Source organism: Chanodichthys erythropterus, chromosome 4 (genome assembly GCF_024489055.1).
Source record: "Chanodichthys erythropterus isolate Z2021 chromosome 4, ASM2448905v1, whole genome shotgun sequence".
NCBI classification, from domain to species: Eukaryota; Metazoa; Chordata; class Actinopteri; order Cypriniformes; family Xenocyprididae; genus Chanodichthys; species Chanodichthys erythropterus.
The window spans coordinates 13386551-13412748 of NC_090224.1; the positions used below are offsets into that span (position 1 = coordinate 13386551).

Here is a 26198-nt window from a genome sequence, read left to right on the forward strand (position 1 = left end):
CATTACCTTTAACTATTATTAATTATTAAAAAGTTGTATGACAATTTGAAAGATAGCTTCACAAAAGTCCCCATATGTCATATTGTGAGTCTCATCTGCTGTGCTTTCTTATTTGACTCCGTTTTTTGGGGGTCTGTTTGTGTTTTTTTTCTACAGATTTCTATCTAGAATAATTAAATGTATCTTGAAAAGTTTGTTAATTCTTTTAATTTAAAAACCTCTTTGTATATTAGTATACAAAGTAATAAAAGCTTTGTTGGAATTTGTGTGCCCTCATTTACAGACTGTATTTACATACTTGTTCTGTCATTCCTTCGTTCTTAACATAGGCATTTAGGCTATTATTTATTTATTTATTTATTTATTTATTTTACCAGATGTCCAACTTTTGCATTTGCTTCTACTTAGCTGCCTTTTTAAACTTATCTTTACTTTTTCATTTCTTCATCACTGTAATGTTCCATTGAAAAGTTTTGAGTATAGGAAGAGTTTGGCAAGTCAGCATAAAAAAAGTTCTCAGACTTTTTAATGCGTCATTTTGCCCTCATGTCATTTTAAAATATAAACATATCTATCTAAAAGTTAGGGCTCTGTAAGATTTTTTTAAAATGTTTTTCTGAAAGAAATCTCTTATGCTCACTAAGGCTGCATTTATTTAATTAAAATGACAGGAAAACAGCAATATTATGAAATATTACAATTTAAAATAACTGTTGCTTATTTTAGTATATCTTAAAATGTTATTTATTCTTGTGATGGCAGAATTTTCAGCACCATTACTCCAGTCATTAGTGTCACATGATCCCTCAGAGATCATTCTAATATGCTGATTTGGTGCTCAAGAAACACTACTTATGATTATCAATCATAAGTAGTGTTTCTTAATATTTTTTGTGAAAAGAACATGATTTATTGTATTTTTTGTAAAAATCTAAGTCTTTGCTGACATTTTTGATCATTTAAAAAAAATCCTTGCTAAATAAAGTATTTATTTAAAAAAAAAAAAACAAAAAAAACTTTTGAACAATAGTGTGCATGTTTTATTAATCAAATTATTCTGTGATTAATAGCCAAAGAAGAGAAATTTTGAAATGCTTATGGAGACTTTGATTGCAGATGGGAACTGAACCTTTTTTGCGGTGGTGTTCTGCATTTGCTTGCAAAATTGATGCATTTCACTCATTATCATAGCTGGTACATAATTGCCACCTGCATGTGTTAACCAATGTGGTTTAATATCATTTCCAAATCAGAATGTTCACTTGCATGCACTGAAAGTGTACTGATGACTTGTTTTGATTGTCTTGAGTTTCTCATGATTCTGTTCTACCAGGACAGCATATAATTTTGGTGTTTTGAAAATAAACAACAAGACAATGCTGACATCACTGGTTCTGTCTTGATATTTTCATAAAAGAAACATTAAGAGAAAAGACAACAGCCTCATTTAATCTTTAATCATGCTGACATTTTAAAGCTGAATTTTTCTGGAATTTACTTTTCCTGTTCACTGTGTACACTGGATTTTATTAATGAATGATCATTAATCAAAAATGACCAAAATAAATGTCATAAATGACCAAAAACCTATTGCTTTGCCATTCAGTATGATCACTTATCACGTGGCTTTCTGATATAGCCTACTCCAGACTGATTGATTGTGGGATTCTGAGGTCAAATATTTTTGTATAATGTGTCTAATGACTACTAAACTGTATGACTGACTATTGTTATCCCAGACAAACAATTTCCTGTATAGCTGTGCTAGAGCACAGCTCTCATTTCACTCGTCAGTCTCTTTCATCTCACATAGTACAGAAATCTGTGCCCATCTGGGCTTTTCAGTATGTATGTAGCCATGGAATAAGTGCATAATCAATTCTTTTTAAGTTATATCTTTCAATACTGACTTTCAAAACCTTTGTTTTGTGGGCACTCTATTGGAATCTCGCTTAGCTTCACTATTATGCTGCACTATAATAGGTAAATGCAGCCAATAGTAGGCTTGTAGTTATGGGGCCCAGAAGACCATATCAGGTAATATGTGGTTTATTCTGCCACCTCTGCAGAAAAGTAAGAGAGTTAAGTAAAAAAAGAAGTTTTGAGGTTGTCTTGTGCTGCCCATCTTTCTCATAAAGACCACAATGATCAATATACAGTATGTCTATTGAGTGGTTTAGAATGATACATTCATTTGAAATAGATTTTTTTTTTAAAGATGTAGATTTTTCACCCTGAGTGCTAATCAATAGTCCTCAAGCATGCTAAAAGCCTTTTTCTTCCTTGTTTCAGCTTTTTCATTTACTCTCCCATTATGTTGCGGGAAACTTATTAGTAAAACCAAATTTTTTTTGTCTTTAACTCCAGTTTTTTTGTATTAAATAGTGAAATGCATTGATTTTAATCTTATTTTTGGCTTGAATAGCTCAATATCAAGGTTTTGTAGTACATATCTAGGTTGTGTTTCAAAGTAATGAACAAAGCATTCATTATTAATAAATGTAGCCTTATAAATGTGTTGGTAGCCTTGTTCTTTCAAATATGAAAAGAAATGATCCGACTGGTGCTTCAATTGATAGCCTACTACACTTCAAATACCTTAAGGGCCCCATGAGAATCAATATTGTTGGTAGAGAATACTGGCCTGGAACAACAACAAAGGCCCATCTGAAGTCAAAAGCTTTATGGTGTCCTAGTTACTATAATCTAGAACGCATACACGCACACCATCAGTGATCTCTGCCCTAGGTCTCACATCTGTTGAGGTGAAGTAAAAGGTTCTTAATTAACACAGCAGGAAATGTTTGCTTTCATCTTCTTGCTGTATACAAACCATTAGATTTGATCACAGCTCAGTGCTGATCAGCTGCTTGCCTGAAGCTCGTATGAAAATAGATAAGCTCACCCCTCACTTCTTTTTGTGTGTGTGTGTGTGTGTGTGTGTGTGTGTGTGTGTGTGTGTGTGTGTGTGTGTGTGTGTGTGTGTGTGTGAGAAACTTCATTTCAAAGTTTGAGACAGTGCTAGACTTCATCACTGTTAGATCATTTGTCTTATGAGGTGTTCGCCACAACAGCGTTTTGCAAAATGTGTTGTTTTTTTGTGATAGATTTTGCTCACTTTTCTCTCTCTCATTCATCCACAGGTTGCATTGAGCACTAATTTCCTCCTGCCTCCCCTAGTGGGATGGTTCTGCATGACAGGGAGGGTATGGTTCTGTAACCCCCTCTCTGTCCTCCATAAACCCAGTGGACCACAGCCATAGTGTTCCCCTCAATGAAAATCCCTCTGGAGCCCTAGATCAAGTAAGTCAGTCACATTGGGTTTTACAGACACAGACTTTCAGTGACCCCAAGTATTAGATTTTCTCTATACACTTCAATAACTTTCATTTGAAAAATCTAAACTCCTTTTTGAAAATGTTGGATCTAGACCCATTTTGTGTTGATACTAAAGCTAAAAAGTATTTATAAGACATTTACTGTCATTGCTGTAGACTTACAATAATGATGAAAGCCGTATATGGACTCATCTGCTGCCTTCTGTGTGCTGATGTGCAGCAGTTTATTGATGTGGATATGGTACAATTTGCCAAGCCCTGGTTAGGCTTTATTTGTGTGGCTTATAACTAGATGTAATCTAACAGACCTTACTGTTGCTATGGCAATGCAATGCAAAAACAATTTTGAACACTTAAGCATCTATGACTAGTCTGTTTCCGTTTTTCAATTCGCTAATAGCATGACATTCATGTTTGTTACTTAACTTCCCGGCAATTTTGTTACCTTTTCTTTTTATACTAATAGGTAAATGGTAGTTAACCCTAACCCAACCCAAGTAGTTTAGTTTAGTTTATTAAAAAGCACATTTAAATAAATAAATGTACATTTATTAATTAATTAAATTAAATAGATAAAATACAAGCAAAACATTTAAATTAAATAATAATTTAAAATAATGAAAAATAATAATTTTAATTTAAAATAATTAAATACATTTGCAACCTCTAAAGCTAAAGAATTCCACCATTGCCATGTTGTTTTAGTATTATTTATATACTATTATAGTGTTTATTAATATTTTGAATTGGCATATATATATATATATATATATATATATATATATATATATATATATATATATATATATATATATATATATATAATATATATATATATATTACTTTTAGTAATTTTGCTTTTGTAACTTTATTAGTTTTTGTTTATTAAAAATATTTTTAATTAGCTTTTATTTTTTTTTTAGTCATTTTAGTACTTCAAATGCAAACTTACTTATGTCAGTTAGTTTCAAAAGCAACATTTTTAATTTTCTCATTTACTCACAGTCATGTCGTTCCAAACCCCTAAGACTTTTCGTACAAGTCTACGCAACTACCACTTTAAAGCTTCAAAAAGTTCATTAAGAGATCTTAAAACTAATCCATAGGAATTGAGTGGTTTAATCCAAATTTTCTGAGGAGGCTGAATCACTTTATATGATGAACAGATTGAATTTAGGCTTTTATTCCCATATAAACATTGATCAGCGAACATAAACAGAAGCTCAACCAAGCGATCGAGTCTTCATTTGTATCTTAATTTGTGTTTCGAAGATGAACGAAAGTCTTACGGGTTTGTAACGCTATGAGAATGAGTAATTGATGACAGTTTTTTGGGTGAACTAACCCTTTAAGTAATTAAAAAAATCTTAAAATTTCTACTTTTTTCAGCTTTATCAAAATGTTTTATTAGTTTTAGTTAGGGGTGTAACGAAATATCGCAGTGAAATCTAACACAATACTTTGCTTCTTCCACAGGTTACATTGGGTGTCCATTCTCTGCTGCCTCCCCCCGGTGGGATGGTTCTGCATGACAGGGAGGGTGTGGCGCCATAGCCCCCTCTCCTTGAGATCTCTCCCACCTCATAAACCCAGTGGACCACAGCCATAGTGTTCCCCTCAATGAGCATCCATCTGGAGCCCTAGATCAAGTAAGTCAGCAGATCATGCAAAAGCTCAAAGCTGTGTTGAGATAACCTGAACTGGCAACAGCTGAAACTGTGGATCCAGCCATAACAAGCCTTTTTATAGAGGACATGTTTACATAATCATCCAGTGTTGTGGAGTAACTAACTAGAAGTTATGATGGTACTTGCCTGCATTCTTAGTAGTGTGACAGTAGCTCAGCTGTTTTCAAAATAGTCTAGCACTTCCAGTAACAAGCTATTTTCTCCAAGTAGTGGCGGCATGACTAAAAGTTACATCATCGTTGTTTGTCACATTATATCACATGCAGCCTCACGTGTGCCGAGGCAAAAATCAAATACTTGTAACATAATATTGGGTATTGATTTTTGTGATTCAGACCATTTGTTCATACATTGTTTTGTAATGAAATCTATCATCTATCTATATATTAAATGCTGCTCATATTTCAGTAAATTATATAATTTAATTGCCATATAATTACATATATTCCACCCTAAATTTTGTTTGTAACTTGTGTAACTTTTTAAAGCAATCAGTAGCTTGTATCTTGGCAAGACAATAGTTTCGTTACTGCTTATTTTATTCTCATTTGGATAAAGGCTAAAATGAATAAATGTAAAGGTGGAACAGCTTCTAAAATGGTAGATAACATAGTCCTTTTAATGTTGAAGTCACAACTGTCAACTAATGTCATCTGCAAAGGTAATCAATGTCCACAAGACAGTTGTTTCTGTTCAAACATGTATGGTATTCAGTACGGCACACTGCTTTGAGGCATTTCAAATATGAATGAGGGACATTTGGTGCAGGTGAAACACTTTTCCTGGCTGCACTGTCCATTTTTTTTTGCATTTGCATTTGCTCATACTAGATGTGTTGTGGTAGTTCAACGGACCTTACAGTTGTCATGGTAATGTGAAACCTGATTGTGCCTCCGCTGCATCTGTCTGTGCTTCTTTTTAATTTGCAGTACAATTTTCACACTCAAACTTGGGTGATTTAATTAACAGCATGGTTTTTATGTATGTTTGTTAAATAACCCGCTTTTGCTGTATTATTGTCTTCGGTACTTTAGAAGGAATTTCCACCCCTTCTTCTTGGATTGCTTGGTTTCTTATTCTAGTTCCGCCCACATTGAAATCTAATTGGTCATAGGTACTTCATGCATATTAATCATCAAATATGGAAGAGGAGAGAGTGATTAAGAAAGATATGGAAACATTAAACTATTATTGTAAAGAAGAGAAAGTCATGGTGTCTGGTTGAAATTGGCTCCCTGTATTGCATTATAGTGTTTGAACTTTTCTTTGAAACTTCACCTATTAGCATTTAATGGTATTAATTATGAGTGCAGATCTTCTTTAATTTTGTAATATATATTTTGGTCTACAATAGCTGGGAGAGCTTGGTGATTGCTTTAATTTTGAATGTATTAATTATGAAAAAATGTAATTAATTCTGTTCACAAACAGGCTTATATTCTTAGTTCGTAGTAGTCCCGGTTAATAAGATTATTGCAAGTAAATCCAACCAGCTACATTAAACAAAAGATTTACCATACTACAGAGGAGAGAGACAGAAATGGCTGCTTTTTATTCCTCCACACTTTCACTTCTGTGAATTAAAGCTAAAAATTAATAAATTAATAAAGGACAAAATTGCAGCAGAATTTTCCTGCTTCTCTGTGTGCATTTTAAGATGTAGAGCGTACAACATACACACACAGATGTAGGTAAAATCTGTCAGATGGTATGTACACACTACACTCAAAAAATGAATTGTTGGAAAAAAGTAGTCAAGTGGTTCCACACAACTATATTGAGTAATTTGTACAAAAAACGGTTTAGTTATATGAACAAAAGAAATTCAAGTAAAGCTGACAACATTTTTTTTTGAGCAAAAATGTTTAATTTGTCCCTGTTACATAATATTTATATGTGCAGTTTACTTAATAATGTTATGTTTATTATGTAAGATGACCACATTTATAGACTTAATTTACCTTATTAAATTAACTATTTGCTGTACATAATGCACTCACATGACTCATTGAACAAACTCAATTGAATTGAGAGCAGGAATTTAATCTTAAACATGCATATATGAGTGCTCACAGTCTAAACAGAGGTGCCACTCTTCTGCATAATGGTAACCACAAAGTTAAACATTTTTTTTTTTTACAGAAACTCCTTTAAATGCCCAACATAACTGAACATTAAACACTAACATAAACTAACAACATACTTCCTGTTATACTGAAAAACACATCAAATAACACTTTAATCCCTAAATTTACTCTCCTAATGCAGTCCTTTGCAAAGCATACTGGGAACTACAGATCCACTGCCTCAGTTAGTTATGTCAACATTAATTTGTGCATTTCACTCAGCAATGTTAAGTTAACTGGACAAAAACACTTAGAAACAACTCAGTTAAATTAAGTTCATGTAGTTACATGAGTTTTTAAGTAATGTGAACAAGGATGGTTTGAGTAAAACTAACAACAGTGAAAGTTAATTTTTTTGAGTGAATATTACACAAGCTGTAATCAAATGCAAAAACCCATGAATAAATGTAATTTGCTCCATTTAATGTATGGAAAAATGCTCATGCTAATCGATGAGTTGCTTGGAAACCAGCTGAATTGATAGACCTCCCTCTTAATATGAGGGTAATCACTGAGTTGCATGAATTAGTCAAAGACACTAATGGCTTCTCAGTTCAGTTTGGAAAAAAAGGCAGTTTGTTTAGCTTGTATGATGGTTTATTTGTGCTGAATGTATGGTGCTCTGACACCTGCTTTCTAAGCCGTAGTCGTCAGACCTCTTTTAACTGCTTCCGCATACTTAAGTTGTACTTTCCCAACAATTTTCCCCATAATTATCGGGTTTTGTTTGACATGTGTTTTGTGTTATGGAACCTGTGATCTTTTTCTGATGTCAACACACAGTACAGTGTTATGCAGTAAGGTTTGTGTAATTTAATGCTGATGAGGCTCAGAACAAAAAAAAACAAAAAAAAACATTATGTTCTCTTTTCATGATTAATATTCAGTATTTCATTTGTATTCAATTGAATGGTGGTTCGTTGGCTAGACTGCATCACAGGGTCATAGGAGGTGAAAAAAGCACTATGGAGGCTATGGGGAGAATCAAGTGCATGCTCAAGAGTGAAATTACAATGAATAGAAAAGAGAAGCTATGGAGACTGGAGTGGTGTAGCGCAGTAGTTTTCCATATTCTGATAAAACAGAAGCATGCAACTTTGTATTTAAATAGTGTTGTTTATTTGTGTGCATGACCTTTGTAGCAGAATATGTTCACAGAGGTAGATTTACACTACGTAGTAGTTTTGTTACTTGTTATCTTTATCAAAGTAAATTCAGCTATAAAATTATAAACATTGATTTTTTTTTTATTTCTCAAACTGCATAAGAATGGACTGACCTCATTTGAAGCCAGATATGTTTGCATGCTACCGAAGCTAATACTGTAATTTAGAGCTGTCCAGATTCTCTCTCTTTATAGTAATGTCATTTAGGCTTACTGTCGCTAGATACTGTAGCTTTCTTTAAATCAGTAAAGATTTCACAGCGGGTCCTTATGGTAATTACAATATGTCAGGCAGGAAATCGAAACGTTCGCCTATCATCCATCGACTTCAAATATGGCTTATCATTTGAAGCATGTAAGTAGTAGCATGTTTTGACGTTAACCTAGATAAATTTGCGCTTTTATTAAACATGTTAGAAATACATTCAATCATGCAACACTTGGCTAAGCGCTAATTTATGCAATTAACGCCGCAAAAGAGGAAGTTGTTGTAACTCAGGCATAAAATGTCTAATCTGCTCCAAACTCTACATGTTTGATAATATTCCTGGCCTGACGACATCTACATGGTAATATTCAGTTATAGTCAAAGCGCCACCTGTTGGCAGCAGGAAATGTGGCACATCCGGTACGAGGGCCCTTTCATCACTGCTTGCAGCTTTAAGCCCCGGGTATACTTCGGCCATCCGCGTTCGTGCACCGTCCGCATGACGTAATTTTCGTGCAGCCCAAATTTCGAGATCGCGCGGCAGTATAGAAGAGTCCACTAGGTGGCAATACCCACAGTATTGAGCAGAAAAGACCGGTTTAAAAACACGCTTGAAAAAAGAGAAAAACACGACAATGGACAGCGAGCTTGACCAGTGTTTGTGCAAAGAGATTAGAAAGTAACCACATTTGTACAATTCAGGTTTAAAGAGTACAAAGATGTGTTTAGGGCGGCAAATTCATGGAGAGGGATAAGTAAAATATGGGAAAGGATGCACTTCTTTTTTTCTCCGATCATGCCCAGCGAATGTCCCGTTGATAACATGACTCAGTGCTGCCCTCCGATGTCTGGTAGAGATTATAAAAAAGCTGTACTGCGCATGTGACGAACGCGGTCATCCGCACGCATCCGTGGTGTAGTATACTTTGAAAGACGCGCGGACGTGACTGCGCGGGTGACACGTCCGTGAAGTATACCCGGGGCTTTAATGGTTTAGTATTCTCCTCAGTATATATTTATGTATTTTAGTATATATTTGCAATATGTCGACTAATTTAAAAGAACGACTAAAAGTTGACTAGAAAAATCTTTAGTTGGGGGCAGCCTTAAATTTTAGATGCTTTAGAAATATGTGTATCAAATATGATAGAGTAGGCTTTATAGGGTTAAAGTAAACATCCTGAATCAAGGCATAAACAATGAATGTGTCAAACAATATGCTCCCACCCCATAGGTCCTATATATTCACTGTTTTCAGACAACATCTTGACTAATAGATTTTAAAAATGTAGTTTTTCACATTTTGCGTATGCCTTGAATCGTGTCCGATTTTTACAAATAACTTAGCTCACGAATCTTTAAAAAATATTGGCACATCTTCAAAGAATGAGTCACGACTGTTGCTTCAGCCTCACACTGCGTTCAGATTTTCAGGCAGAGCTGTATACATTTTCTCTCTCCTGTATTGCTATGGGGAGGTAGACAGCAACAGTGACTCCACGGCTTCTCATGGAGCAAACCATTGACAGGCGGAGGGGGACGGGTGTGTGCAGTCAGGCATGGGATTTGTCCGTTTTGAAACTTCCTCACTCTGCTGCTGGCCTCCTCTATGAGGGCCTCTCCCCTCTCCTGTTGAACTGTGCCTCATTAGCTCACTTTTATGAGAGACTTTTTCTCTTTTCGCCTGGCGTGAGTGCTGATAAGAGTGTGTAAATAGTACTTTTCATCCCCTCTACTTCAGTGCATGGTGGTCTGTCCCTCTCCCTCAGTGACATACGTTGCTGTTCTGTCTGCGCGCGAGGTGATTAGTGTAGCTCTCGACGAGAAGGAGCCCTGTATCCTGGGAAATGGCGAGACACGCGGCCATAGTTCATGCTGACAGAGGGGTTAGCGCAACTTTCGTGGACCGTTCTCTGACCGGACAGGATGAGTTGGCCAACTTCATAGGTGACAGCTGAGCCCTGCCTCAGGTGCGTGAGTGAGTGAGAAAAAGAGAGAGCAAAAAGGAAAATCCCTCCCACTGTTTTTTCTCCCATAAGCAGGTTGTTTACCTTTAAGCATACTGTGTGTGCGTGCGTGCACATACGCGTGGGAGAGTGTGTGTGTGCCGAGCATGTGAGGGGACTGCAGGCCTCCCAGGGCTTTCATAGTTTGTTTGTCTGCTCAAGGAACTGTGAGGAGAATTTACACATTTTAACATGGAGTGTGAGTGACCAAAGTGTGCACAGATGAAAATGTTTACATTTTAATATGTTGCTGTGGATGTAGTGAGGATGATTGTGAGGATTGTTGTTTTTGTACTAGTAGAAAGGGTGACATCCTACAGTTATTTCTCTTTACTTTGAAGTGTTCTTCACTTTGTGTTTAGGATATTTCATCAGTGTTAAATAGATTTATGTCAAATTAGGGTTAAATAGTTCGCTTTTCAGGGTTTATCCTCATTCAAAAATGGTCTTCGGTGGTGGCGGATAAATATGGTATATCCACTCACAAAATACTATACCCATGTGAACTGCGAGACCAGTACTGACAATAAATAAATCCATAATAAATGAAAAGAAATGGTTTGTAGTATTAACTTATCCTAGTCATTCATGAAATAAAAAATAATCACTGTCAGGACAGATCATATAACGAAGTGCTTAGAAATATTTTATATTCAAAAGTCTGTAAATGTATATATAAAACCATGTCATATTTAATTTTTGGTAACACTTTACAATAAGGTTTCATTTGTTAACATTAGTTAACGATATATAAAACGGTTAGTTCCTGTCCTTGATTTTGATTGGTCAATAGCTGTGTTTTATTCACAATAAAGCACGGCTATGACCACTTCGCCAAACGGTTCTGTGTGTCACTACACAACACCCATAGCAACCACTCTTAGCAACATAAACTGTATGTTCTCAATTGATATTGTTCATTGAAGCTTACTGTATTATGTAGAAGAGTATTGTGAGAAAGAGATCGATTGAGCGAGTTTATTACCTGCATTCAGATTTAGCATTTTCCTTCAGGTCAGTCCTATGTTCATAATAAAAAAATCTGTTTAAATGTCCATGTATTATCTTGTCCTTTTAACTTTTAATGTGTTTTCCTGTGACTGACAGTGCTGGTCAAAGCATTTGTCAGTTAGGTCTTGTTCAGTGTTCACAACAATTCAGTCTTTTCAATATAAAAGTCTTTGTTAATGATTTTCTTTGTTGTTGTTGTTGTTGTAAACATGCTATTTTGCTACTCCGCTTTGTCGTGCCTAACAACGTCCTTCAGCCGTGACTTATTCATGATACAGCACAGCCTCTCGTACCTTATTGCTTACTTAACTAATAGTGAACACTAATTCTAAAGCATTTATTAATCTTAGTAAATGTTAATTTACCAACCCTTTACTAATACTTTATTAAGATCAAAAGTTGTATCTGTTAATATTAATTAATGCACTGTGAACCAACATGAACATTTTTATTAACTTACATTAACAAAGGTTAAGAAATGCTGTAAGTTCATGTTATTGCGTTAACTAATGTTAACAAATGAGACCTTATTGTAAAGTGTTACCTATTTTTTAACACTTCTAATTGCTGTAAATAAAAGAGAGAAGGGACCTCTTAATATTGCTTTGATCAGTGGAGGGCCTTGGAGTCAAAGAGGTTGAGAACCATTGCATTGGAGTAAACTAAAGACTAAGAGCTTTGCAGCATACCTAGACACTTGGAGTCTGTTTTCTGATGTTGTAAAACATCTGCAGGACTAGTCATGAAGTTTAACTGGTCATCATCAAACACTAACCCCAGGTTTATTGCTTATTTTAGTGTTGTTGGTTCTTCATCAAGGCTGAGATGTCTGAAATTCACTCATAAATGCAAGATGTGATAATGGTGTTGTCAGGCTGGAACTGGGTAATTTTGCATAGCATCTGCAGGGGACAAGCTCTATGCCTTTATGATTGAGTCCGATGATTGCTCAAGAAGGGGCTAAGCACTGAGCCCTGAAGCACCCCATGCATTATTTACCTTACGCATTCATGTATGCTTACAAAAAGTATAAGCAGTGAGACCTCAAAACTCAGACTTCTGATGACTGGGCGCCAGGCGGCGGGTTTCCCCCAAGGACAGCATCCTAAGTTTTCATACTCACAGAGGACCTCCACAACCAGGTCAGCACAGATAGCCAATTGGTGCCGGGGAAAGTCACATCCTTGATGTAAAGAGAGAGAGAGGGGTGTGTGTGTATAAGTGTGTTTGGGTTTTGTACGTATATGCTTGTATTGAATCAACAGACCTTCAAGTTTATCAAGGTATCTGGGTAAAGTCTTGTGATAATGGGTCTCATCATACTTATGATGAGGTCTCATCATACTCATTAGATTCTACTAACAGGAAATGCAAAGATGTTGGATGCGTATGAATGAAAAGAAAGTTTATTTAGACATTAGAGTCACATGATGATATTGCTTGAAAATTGTTTTTTTTTGCCTCCTGGCAGAAAAAGATACAGTGTGCTCTTTCTTATCCATTGCTTTCACAGAGATGTAATTATAGCTCCATTAAATAGCCCCACAACTTATTAGCAGATATAAGATAGAAGCATCAGCTTACATGCAAACTTTCTCAACCAAAGACTGATGACTCAGAGTTTATAAACAGGATCAAGCTGACCTATAGACAAGATTTATGACTGTTTCGTCAAGTTCTTTCATACAGCTTTGCAGTTAAAGCATTATATCCACTGCATTTGGTGGGGGAATTTAAAATCTGATTGGACGTTGCCAGATATTTCTTATCTAGCTTCAGCAAGCAGCAGACGGTAAGAGAAAGACTAACTTCTTAGTTAAAAGACAAACACGCCTTATGCAAAATATTTTTGTTGTAAAACATGTAAAACTACAGTGCAGAGCTGTAAAATTATGTTAATGTGAACAGACCTGCATTGATTATAATGTGCTGTAAACCATCCAAAACATGTTTCAGGTAGTTGAAGGTAAATATCTGCGTCCCGTGTTCAAGGGCTATGACTAAGGTTCTGCAAATATTTTTGTACAAGTCACACATGCATTTCTTTTGAGGTTAGCTTCAGCTGATGTGGATAACTTGTGCAACATGAGTAGTGCGCCTGGTTATTCTCAAGTCTAAGCACAGGTATCCTCATTACCAGTGGGTTTTGTTTTACCCAGCACTTAGGCTGAACACTGAGCACATTGGGGCAAGCTGTTGATAATTACAGTAAGGGCCGCACATGCACGGGAGTCATTATGTCCTGGTGGATTTTCTTTAGGATCTAGCCTAATTTCTGAACAATTTTGCACGTTCACATGCACGGTCATGTTTCACATTCTCCAGAGCAATGAAGTGAAATCTCAGGGGCCTCAAAATATGGGGTAGTAAACTCGAAGCTGGCCTTACGTCCTCTCAACCTTCTTAAAGAATTCTAAAATGTGTAAATTAGGGATTTATAATGTTATAGATTGTCAATCTTTTAAGTATAGGTGTTATTTTCAGTGGATCCTTCAGCAGTGACTGACATTTTGAAAAGCTTGTGATACAAGAAAATTACTGGCTCTTTTTCTTAAAAAGGCTGTTAAAGTGTTTATATTTTAAAACCAGGCTAATTTCTGTGATAATTTATTTATTATTATTATTATTTGTATTTTTTTTTTTTCTTTTTAAATGGGCCTGTTTAAGGTGAATTTGCTGGAAATGGAGCTGCCAGGGATTAGGGGCCGCTGGAGGTTTTCAACAGACCCACAATAGCAGCCTGTTCAGGCCTTGCAGATCAAAGCGGACTATGCCTGAGGAGCCAGGCGCTGGTCTTGGTGGCGGCCTCCCCGAGTGGAGAAAAAGAACATAAGATATGGCGAATGATCCTCTTCAAACTGAAGTGATTGAAAAAGCTTCAGATTACTGATAGAGCAGGAATTACTTTGGAGTTCAGTCTCAGTTGGCTGTTTGAGGTGAGCAATTTAAATCATACTGTTGAGGCACCAAATTATTGGGTGGTGTAACCTAGTGGGTAAACATCTGAGCTGATAACTAAAAGGGTTGTAGGTTCATTGAGGTATCGAGAGTCTTGAGCTAAGCCATCTATCTATCTATCTATCTATCTATCTATCTATCTATCTATCTATCTATCTATCTATCTATCTATCTATCTATCTATCTATCTATCTATCTATCTATCTATCTATCTATCTATCTATCTATCTATCTATCATCTAAATATGCTTATTTAGCTTGCATTTCTTTAACTTGGGGCATTTATTTGATTGAACATCACAAGTTGACATTGTTTATCTGGTGGGATCTGTGCTGTCACAATTGTGGTCTTGCCATTTAAGTGCTTCTGTTCACCTGGGTTCAGCCAAAGCCAGGCCTTTTCATCTTCTGTATTGCAGTTGTGCGATGTGAGCTGGAATGACAAGATTTCTTTCCTAACATTGTTGTATATCCGATATTAGTAGCTACAGGAACTGTCGTCTTTTGTTATTAAGGTTTGAAGAGAAGTAAACAATGTGTTGGTTCTGAATACCCTTAGTGGTATGTAGTGCAATGTTATGTATGCTTGTATGTGTCACTATCGCAAAATGCTGCATATGCTTTAGGATTCCTTTATGTGAAGCTTGAATGTGTCCTGTTTCTATGGTTACATTCTGCAGCTGAGGACACCTGATTCTTTTAGGGAGCATTTGCCAGTGGTGGATGAAGTACCTAAAAGCCAAAGTTGAGTAAAAGTACAGATGTCTTACCAGAAAAAACACAATCAATCAGCAACCGGTTTTTAGTTTTATTTTGGCTGATCTTTATCCCAGACTTCCACACAAACTGCAATGCAATAATTTCCCAAAATTAAATTTTTTGTGGAAATATTACGAAGTCTGTAAACAGGATGTTAACACAGGCCAGAAATGGGACACGCTGGCAACAGACGCAAAGAGCAGAGGTGGCAGACAAAATACTGTACCATGCATAGCAAGCTCACTAGAAGAAAAAAAAATATTGAATTGGGGGTGGGGGGTTATACGAATGCATCTCTGAAGGGAAGTGACTGTCTTCAGAAAAGTTTCGATGCCATTTTCGTTTCCTCTTACCTCCATATAAAGTATTGTTTATAAGTGCAGCGCTGCTTTGTGCACAGCGGTACCCAAAGAACCTGCTGTTCCATAAGCGCCACCTACTGTAGAGAGTGAATTTTCATTCAGCCCGTCTGCTGTTTTTGTGTTGTGCAGGTGTCTTATGTGGCATAATTTCACAAATCGTTCTGTTTAGAGGTCGACCGATATGGGTTTTTCTCTGGCCAATATTTAGAAATCAGGGCAGCCGATTGCCAATATATGATGCCGATTGTTTTTGGTCGATATGTTTTGCCAATTTAATTTTTTTCACCCTTCATCTCATAAAATCTAACAGTTAAGTAATAAGAAGTTATACAGAAAATTGCTCAAATTAAAAATTTATTAAACGACACAAGCCTCTCCAATCAGTGCACTAAAAATAATTTATACGTTAAATATTAAATACACAAAACAGGTAATCAAAAATCTAGGCTGTCAAATTAACCTTGTAGTAGCCTAATTCATAGTAATAATAATGCATAGTTCAACTTTTTAAGCACCTTCTCAAAACTATTCTGAAGCATGCTTCTATACTGTAAGTCAAATAGCCATAATCTAAGTGGTAACAAAAATTAAGAGTTCACCCATTTTACACAGCCTGCTGCTCATAACTGCATAGAGTCCACTGGTCACAAGCAATGATGTCGTGGAGGCTATGTATCGGACCCACAGACACATTTAATGAGGAAAGTTAATATGCACGTTTTAGCAAGAAGTTTCGTCTGAATTGCACATGTTTCTACTTTCACATACAAATGACTTGTTGCACTTATGATAAACATGGTCAGTATCAATTCGGCTACAACATAATTACTCTTTCAAAGCGGTCTGTTTTCCCCTGCCATCGTTAGTTGAAGCTGTGTCAACAAGGCATGGCTGCAGAGTGTGAGTTGCTCCGTCTCACATGCAGCCTTAGAGGGAGATAAATTCTCCAGTAATGCACAGAAAAAGAATTGATCACGTCACAGTTTATCTATACAACGCAGGCTTGTATAATAATTTAGCCGCTGGGCTCATTACCAGGTTTTGGTACCCGCGCCTACCTGTAGCCTAAACTGCAGCTGGTTAAAGGGTCGTGCACCCCGTCCGTGTGCAGGACGATCCGCTAGTACAACAGGGCATATGTGAGTGACTTGAGAGCTTCAAAACAGCAGTCCACTAAATCTGTTTTTCCGCGCTCACGGCCAAAGGAGTATACTTTGAAAGGCACGCATGCTCAACTGTGCGCGAGATGCAGCGGAACGCGGAAAATGAAGTATAACTGGTCCTTTATGGATGCCGATTAATTAAAAAATGCAAAAAATCGGCCCGATATATTGGCCGGCCGATCAATCAGTCAACCTCTAATTCTGTTATTTGCTTTAAATCTTGAAATTATATAATCTAATGTAAATCAAAAACAACTGCTCATGCTACATATGTGTAGCATCTTTGTTTGTGATCATTATTAAATTCAGTGATTGCCTCTAATTTCAAATGGCTTCAGATATTTTTCTTTGTTTAAGGACAGTTTGGCCTGTTATAGAGCAAATAAACAAAACATAAATGTGCTTGAATAAAAAAAGTGGATTAGCCATGAAAAACCATGATCAGTGCATCACTATTAGTAAGTAGAACCTTATAGCATAACTAATATTGTACTATACAGTTAGAGCAAAAAGAACACCATCAACTTTGTGTTCAGTTTTTTGGCAAAATGTTAATGGTACACTTTTAAAGAGTAAATCTAAAAAATAATCATAATAATCAAGTTTCAAATGCTAAAACAGACATTTTGAGTGCATTTGAGTGCATTTGGACTGAAGACAAGTCCTGCGATGCTGAATAGCCTTTCACAGACCGCTGAGGCAGGTAGAGGTGTGCTCTGCTTCACAGACAGCTTGCACACAGCAGGGAAGGATTTCAACAAGTCCATGTGATCCTTCCCAGATCAGATTAATACAACTGTCATGTCATGACCCAAAACTTTCATGTACTATCCATGCATCAATATTTGTGAATTTGCCAACATTACAAAGTCAGAATGTTAACTTAATTTTCACTATCCTCATGTTGTCTCATACATGTTTTGATTGTGGCATCATCCTTTGTTCAAGTTGTTTTAAATTTTGGAAGAAGAATCGCAGCTGCGATTAACTCAAGGTTAACAAAAAGATTCTTTATTCCCACCTGTAAAGCATCCACCAGAGGCTTGCAGTAATTCAATGACAACTTGACCTGGTCACGTTTGATAGTCAGCAGGTTGATTGGAAGTATCCACCCCATCTGGGCTTCTGCTTTCTGCTTTGTTGCCTGGGTGACTGGGCTCATGGCAGCAGCATACTCTGTGAGGAATGCAAGTTCATCTGGATTAAACATGTAAAACAACAATACTTAATTGGTAACTAAAATGGACCAACGATAAGTGGAAGTTGGGATACAGTTAGTGCCCTAAAAAGAGTTTGAAAACGCATGGATAGTCCATTCCAGACATTGTTCAATTATGATAACATAATTCTAACTTACACTGGAACTTTTAAGTCGGTACAGATAACTCTAACCTTGTCTTTCCACTGCCTTGAACATGGAGTTCCACCTAGTAACATTCAGCGCAGCAGCTGGAGGAAGCAAGCATCTTCAGTTTCAGTGATTGATCTTAATAATAATAATTTGTTACATTTATATACAGTAGCGCTTTTCTCTGTACTCAAAGCGCTTTACATATGGAAGTGGAAAATCTCCTCAAAAACCACCAATGTGCAGCATCCACCTGGATGATGCGACAGCAGCCATATTGCGCCAGAACTCCCACCACACACCAGCTTATTGGAGGAGTGGAGATGGTGTGACGAAGGCAATCAGTATATATATATGGAGATGATTAGGATGGACAGTGGCCAATGGGGAAATTTGGCCAGGATGCCGGTGTTACACCCCTACGCTTTTTCGAAGGACATCCTGGGATATTTTTATGACCACAGAGAGTCAGGACCTTGGTTTAACGTCTCATCTGAAGGATGGTGCTTTTTGACAGTATAGTGTCCCCTCACTGTACTGGGGCGTTAGGACCCACACAGATCACAAGGTGAGCCCCCCACCCACTGGCCTCACTAACACCTCTTCCAGCAGCAACCTAGGTTTCCCAGGAAGTTTCCCATCCAGTTACTGACCAGGCTCAACCCTGCTTAGCTTCAGTGGGTAACCAGCCTTGGGCTACAGGGTGATAGCTGTCAATGATTGGCCCAACGCAGACAGCCCGTCCTGCCCTTGTACATGTTCACATTGGTAATCTTATGCTTTGTTCACACATAGCATCTTAATGGTAATTTACTGGTAATGTTCAGTATATAATTTCTTATACCAGAAAATTGCCAGGTGGTTTTTTAAAAATGTCCTGTTCACACAACAGTAATTTTCTAGTAATTTACCAGTAAAGAATGTATGTGTGAAAAGGTCTTTTGTCTTTAGAAAGCTTCATTTTCATTATAGTAATGAGAAGTCTTTTTTTTTTATGAAAGTAGTGGTCAAATTGCAATGGTTCTAAAAGGGCTATTTCTTTGTTGTATTTATTTTTATCCAAAGCGACATTGAAAAATGAGGGAAAACACAAGCCAACAATATTAGCAGTACTGCTATGCTGAACAATAGAGTAACCATAGTACAGACATTAGAGCAGAAATGTAACAGCAGATAATAGTCCATGAGATGGTGGGAGAAAAGCCCAAAACCCAATTTAAGGTCTTCATTTTTAGAATTGCCACCTTTGGCTGTGATTTCTTCCCATTTTCACATAATAGTGGTTATATGCGCGCAGCATTCTCGTGAATGGGAATTTCAGCTGTTCCTTCTAACAGTTCACACAGCAAGATTTAGAACGTTGCACTTGGTGGACAGCACCACAGATCAAAGAAGGCTTTCAATTAGCAAGCCCTTTCACAGCAGATTTACGATTCCCCTGCAAGGAGCCATTGATTGTGTATTGCTAGCAGGAATGAGCTGTCACTTCAGACTGTGCCTGAAGTGACATCTGTCATCTGACTGTTACGCTCAATCCAGTTGAGATATGTTGCCCGTCATAGTCTGGTCTGACTTGAATTTTTGCTGTTTTTCCAGAACCTGTTGGTCCGAAGTGGCGCTTGGCATTTTTGTGCCATTATTATTTTGTAGTTCTAGATGATATTATCAAATCAGGTAAATACAACAACATATGGGTATCAAATAAAGACTACCATTACTAACTTTTTCTCTTGTTTACTCCACTGGATGATTTAACGTTATTGCCTTGCTTTGTGTTTATTTGATAGATTGGTTCCTTCAGGCTTGACTCTGTCGGCTGACATGTTACTACCCTGTTTTCCAGGTGTGCATATGCTCAAAATGAGTGCTGCAGGGGAAAATGCCCTTGACCCCAACACCCCAGAGTCACGGAAGAGGAAGGGCTCTCCATGTGATACCTCTGGTCCCAGGTGAAGTATGAGATCATCTTTCAGTCTTTCTTTAGTTCACATTACCAGTATTTTATAAGATCATAGCAATTATGGCATTTGTTATACAATGACATACAAGTAGGCTGCTGACAATGCCGTCAAGGTGTGTCAGAGGAAGTGCAGCAAATGTTGAATAGGAGAAAAGGTTTTATTTTAACAATTGTGCTTATTTAAAGTGTAAAAAAAAAAAAAAAAGTTTTTTTGGTGTTTGTTAACAACCTAAAAACTTAAAAATTTAAAAAATAAAACAATAATATGAAAAAAAAAATCATTTAATTTATTTTAAATATATTTTTATGTCAAGCTTTTGCCAATGTCATAAAGGACAGTGGGATGGTGAATGTGATCAGGACATTGCCCAGAACGGATTTAAACCCCAGTCCCTTCGCACACAACAGCTTCTTATCTGTCATGAGCGATGCATGATATAGGTCCAACATTGGGTTGTTTTTAGGTGTAACATAGCTGGCCAGCATGTTTTTTTTTGAAGGTTTCCTTGTCTCAGGGTTGGTTGGAGGAGAACTGGTCTTTCTGGCTAAGTGATACTCCTCCATAGGGCCTTGGTGGGGCTGATGTAACTGCCTGTTTCTACAGCAACCCCACACAGCGCCCTGACCTGTGTATGTGGCGCGCCTGCGCACAGCCTTGGCAAGCCGCTGACCTACTTTCTCTGCTGTCTTCTCCCGCACACACACACACATGGTAACATGCGCTCACACTTGCAAGTCATTCGTATGTACATGCACTCGCTCACCCAGAAGCAGCACAACCTCAAACAGATAAGCACTTTCCTCCATCCTAGCACACGTACGGCAGCCATTGGTCATGCTGGAGGATGGGAGAGCTGATTGTTAGTCTCTTTTAAGATTTATCTATTGAAATGAGCATTTATTTTCTACTAAGCAGATGATTCATGTTATTTTGATTTGTTATGAACCAGGCATGTTTGTTTGTTTATTTATTCTTATTTATTCATTACCCATATGACTAAGCACTCAATAAATAAATATATGAATTATACAAACATATAATAAAGTACATGTTATTTTAATATAGTTAAAATTTGATAGAAAATATGATATATATTAAAGGGGAGCAATTATGTCCCTTTTTACAAGATGTAAAATATGTGAAGTGTGTATGTGAAGTATTAGCTCAAAATACCCCACAGATCATTTTTATAGCATGTTAAAATTGCCACTTTTGGGGGGTGAGCAATAATGCACAGTTTTGTTTTGATTTAAATGAAAATGAGCTGGTGCTCCCGGCCCCCTTTTCAAGAAGAGGGCGGAGCTTCAAGAGCTCATGCTCTGCCATACCGGCAACAACAATACAGGACAATCTCACAAACTGAAAATGATACTTCTGATAGGCAAGGCAAGGAAAGGCAATTTTATTTGTATAGCACATTTCATACACAATGGTAATTCAAAGTGCTTAACATAAAGAGGAATAATAAAAATAGAACATAAAGAATAGAAATAACAGTAAAAACAGAATTTTGCTATCTAGATGGATGAGCTAGGAAGACTTAGGGAGTTTTTTGTTGTTGTTGTTGTCCATCAGAGTGGATCTAAACAGATCTATCCATCAGAGCAGATCTAAATGGATCTTCCTAACACGACTGCTACCTGTTAAAACACTTCAAACTGATAAACAAAGTTTTTAATCTCCCCCTTTGCCAAGACACCTCAAACTGCACCACACAGCCCTCACGCTGCCCTCACGTGATAGCACGTGAGAACATGCAGAGACAATGGTAGATTTAACAACATTAGCCATACAGAGTGCCAACAAGCTCGTTCAGAAAGGCAGTTTGGAAGGACTCACAACATATGACGTGTGATACTTACTTTGTCTGGATCTGAAGTATTGACCCATCTTTCAGAATCAACCATTTTGAAAATCCAGCGTTGTAAAGACCCTAGTTTGTGAAGCAGTTTGGCGGAAAAAGATTAGCGCAAACGTATAAGACTTTAGCAATTTTCTTTGGGGCATTTCGTTCGAAAATGAAATTTAACCACAATGTCCTCAGTGACTCGGATGGCGGGAGTCTATGGACTATGGAGACTCCACTTAATACAAGAACACTTTAATAAAAGAACACTTGTAAAGCCTCTTTCGCACAGATATAGTAGAACACTAGCTGCTACAGTGAGGATACAGAAATGGTGGACTCTGTGCTTCTCAGGGCTGTGTCTATGCTAATAGGGCAGATTGTCACCGGCTGTGGGTGGGGCTTCTCCTTACGATGATGTCATTGTAGGGGGGAATCTGAATCAGCTCATTTGAAAAGACTGCTTTTGATTTATGGGAATAATGGGAAAATGTTCTTTTTTGTTCTTCACTTAGGGATAAAAAAGTATACGTGAGCAGCGGTAAACTATTAGCGAACATCCTGAAGCCGCCCACACTGCTTTCCTCTTAATAACAAAATAAATACACAACTAAAATGACAGCGGTGAGAAAACAGTAGTTAATAAAGCATCTAAACATACCCACGTGGATATGTTTGCACAAGCTCTGCAATTTGGCACTCCAGTAAAGTCACGTAACGTTTATTTATATAACACTTTATATATATTGTTTAAAAGCAAGCAGCTTTACAAACATGACAGTATAAAACTGTCTCTTTCTCAGAAATCTCGTGGATTTCGGTCCTCTGTACTGAACAGAAGAAATTAACCAGAGATTTCCACATCTAATAAGTTTTGTGTTCGAAGTTTTGTGTTCGTTTCGAACTGCCGAAACTAACACAAAACAAACTTCGTTTTGGCCTGATTTTTTTTTTTTTTTTTTTTTTTGTCACACCAGTTCGTTTTTCAATTCTGCTTAAAGTATATTGGGGTCTTTATGTATTTAAAATTTACATATACACTACCGCTCAATTTTGGGGTCGGCAAGATTTTTTAAAATATTTTTGAAAACAAGTCTTGTATGCTCACCAAGGCTGCATTTATTTATTCAAAAATACAGTAAAAAAACAAAAACAAAACAGTAATATTGTGAAATATTATAATTTACAACAACTGTTTTAATATATTTTAACTTATTCCTGTGATGGCAAAGCTGAATTTTCAGCATCATTACTCCAGTCATCAGTGTCACATGATCCTTCAGACATCCTTCCAATATGCTAATTTAGTGCATGAGAAACGTTTCTTATTATTATCAATCCCTTATTCGGATTCTTTAGAATCTGTGCATTTTTGTGAAATCTTTTCAGTTGCTTTTAACACAGTGCACGCAATTATAGCACTCTTGTTTTTGACTGGGTGGCAAATGGGCTCAGATCTGAAGCCCTTGCATTCCATTGATATCTAACATTACTTCACCATAGCCCCTGACCATCTGTCTTTCACTCTCCTATTCAGCCTCTCTCTCTTTCTGTGTCTCTTCTCAGCTTGATAACCCATGTGCAGCATAAGCCTTTAAGGAATGCCTTCTAGTGCAAGGACTGTATGTGGCCCGACCCTTATTAGCTCTACAATGATACGTCTGTGTAAAAGTGTGTGTTTTAGCCTCGCTCTGGTTCCAGGCCACCCACAGTTTGTCCTTGAGTGCACCTATAGTCTCCTCTCGCCCAGCATTCTTCCTTTTAACTGCAGAATCCTCTGCCTCTATCAGGTGGCAGAAGACTGAGACCGCTAAAGATGGGGTTCAGGGGCTGTTTGTGATCATAGTGCTCTCTGAGCATCATGAATTATTCAGACCCCAAGTCCTTGCAGAATGCCCACTCAGTCTCTGTGCCAAACTTTACCACTTCAAGGCTTTGTCTTGAAAACATCATAACATAGATCAGCAGCAGGCTGGCTTTTTCTTATGATTATTTTTATTTATTTTTTCCTTCAAGTGCAGTTGATTGGTCATGTGCCAGCAAAGGAAGGGAGAGCTGATTGTTAGGCTCTCTCTAAGTTTTGTGTTTTGAATAAAAATAATAGTCATTTTAATTGTATAGAATTAGTATATTTACATATATTTTGAAATATAGCCTATATTTTTTGTAACAGTGTAAGTAACTTTTGATCAATTGAACACATCCTTGCTGAATTAAAGTGTTAATTTATTTAAAAATCCTACTGACCCCAGATAACCATTTATGTATACTTAATATTTTATTGTTTTCATTTACACTGTAAAGTACAGTGCTTTAGACTTTATTCTTTCAAGTGAGTGCTAAAAAATGTACAATTCTCTTTTTTGTTCATGTTTGTGTGCATATATGGTAGTGTGGAGAAGCGACGGCGGGAGCTGGAATGCCGCTACATTGACGAACTGGCTGAGTTACTATCGGCCAACATGAGCGACATTGCCAGCTTGAACGTGAAGCCGGACAAATGCCACATCTTAAAGAGCACCGTGGACCAGATCCAGCAGATCAAACGACGCGAGCAGGGTGAGTAGCCAGTGTCTGTGCTTTTCCTTTGGGGCTGTGCGTAGGCTACGTACAAGTATTTCCATTCACTTCACAGTACAGACAGGAAATTAACACTGGAGATGATTTGTCACTTCAGTTGGCTGCAACAATTTTAGTCAGGGTTTTTCTTGCATTAAAAATATTTTGGAGGCCGCCAAAATGAATCTTTGTCCCTCCAAAGATTTATTTTATCATTTGATGTGCCGTTCTGCAGTACTGGTACACACTGATAGCCGTCTGCTTTAAAACGCTCCTGTAAGTTTTTGTGTTTGCGCTCTGTGAAGAGTGTCAAAGGTTTCTATTTACAATGTGTTTTTGCAGCGTTGAGCTTTGTAGCCAATCACAGACATATCTGTTGCGAGCATGAACACAATTATTGGCAATCAGATGTGTTTAAGTTAAACTCAACGCTCAACACTGCCCAGAATGGCAGAGTTTTTGTTCAACGTTTGTTCTGCATGCTTGCAAATCCTTTCATTATAACCAGCAAAGCATGAACACAACGGCAGTAAGAGATTCATTGCGCAGCGTAGACAGCTTAATTGATTATAACTATAGATGCACCGATTGATCGGCCTGGGTATCGGAATCGGCCGATTTTCCTCATGATCGGCCCGGATTGGTGATCGAACAGGCCACGCTCAGTCTCAAACAGAGATAGAAGTCAAACAGATTCACAAGTACCAAAACGAGTAGCATAATGCGCTTAAACTGTCAAATACATACAAAAGTCAAAACCAGCGGCACAGGCAATCTTGGCGAGTATACATATAAACACAGTTAGTTTTGAATCGTTAAATAGCTAAGAAAGTGAACCCATTTCGGGTCTGTTAAACACCATTCATAAACTCTTAAAGAGACAGCAGTCCAATATTCCTGCTGCTGTCTGTCATGTTAATCAAAGAACAAAAGGCAAAGAAAATAAATTTCAGCTCTTGACTGAATACGTTTTATAACTTTAATGGTAAGAATTGATCTGTATTGATATTTACAATAAAGACTACAGAAATTAATGTAACCAATGTAAAATAACACTGAATGTGTCATTTTACATTTGAGTACTTTAATTTCTGTAGTATTTCTTACCTGAATAGAAACCCAGTTAACCCAAAAAAAACTTAGTTTCATAGCTCTCTTTATTCTGTTGCATTTATTTGAGCTGTTTATATTTTATTTCTGACTTTTACTTGTTTTTTTTTTTGTTTTTTGTTTTTTTTTAATGAAAATAAAACTTTGCATTGAAGAAAAGTAGATTTTTGTATGTATATGTTGTCAATTATAGTGCTTAGAAAGAAAATCGGAATCGGCAAAAATCGGTATCGGCCGATCTCACTAACAAAAAAACGGAAATCGGAATCGGCCAAGAAAATTGCAATCGGTGCATTTCTAATTATAACGGGAGTTTTGTGCACCTCGCATTGTAATTGATAGCTTCAGTGATTATAATGGCAGCATTTTTGCTCGCTTTCTGTATGTAGAATACATTTTTCATGCTGCTAACCACACATTGCAAAGTTTCCGGATTGACAACCAGATTTAAATAAATGCGCAGTTTAATCCGATTGACAGTGATAACCATGACAATGGACAGAACCCAACAATCTGAACAATGAGCAATGGACAGAACAAAACAAACGTACTGTATGTCAAATGATCTGTCATACAGTCTTGGAGTTGAT

The 26198-nt window shown here is 37.0% G+C and overlaps 1 protein-coding gene across 9 annotated transcripts in view; it reads left to right on the forward strand.

Moving 5' to 3' along the window:
* The window catches only part of ncoa1 (nuclear receptor coactivator 1), a 61984-nt gene that overhangs the window by 7570 nt on the left and 28216 nt on the right, over positions 1-26198 (forward strand). For 3 of the 9 annotated variants that reach the window (XR_010894963.1, XM_067384159.1, XM_067384160.1), the window contains exons 1-3: positions 10214-10472; positions 19976-20081; positions 24332-24498. Coding sequence is in view for 8 of the 9 variants with exons in the window: in XM_067384159.1 (XP_067240260.1) it covers positions 10373-10472; positions 19976-20081; positions 24332-24498 (373 nt within the window). In the remaining variant the exon portion in view is untranslated. Of the gene's footprint in view, positions 1-3143; positions 3304-4814; positions 4988-10213; positions 10496-10678; positions 10699-14209; positions 14479-19975; positions 20087-24331; positions 24499-26198 lie in introns of those variants that run through there. The other 6 variants (XM_067384164.1, XM_067384167.1, XM_067384163.1 and 3 more) reach the window with 6 other exon arrangements.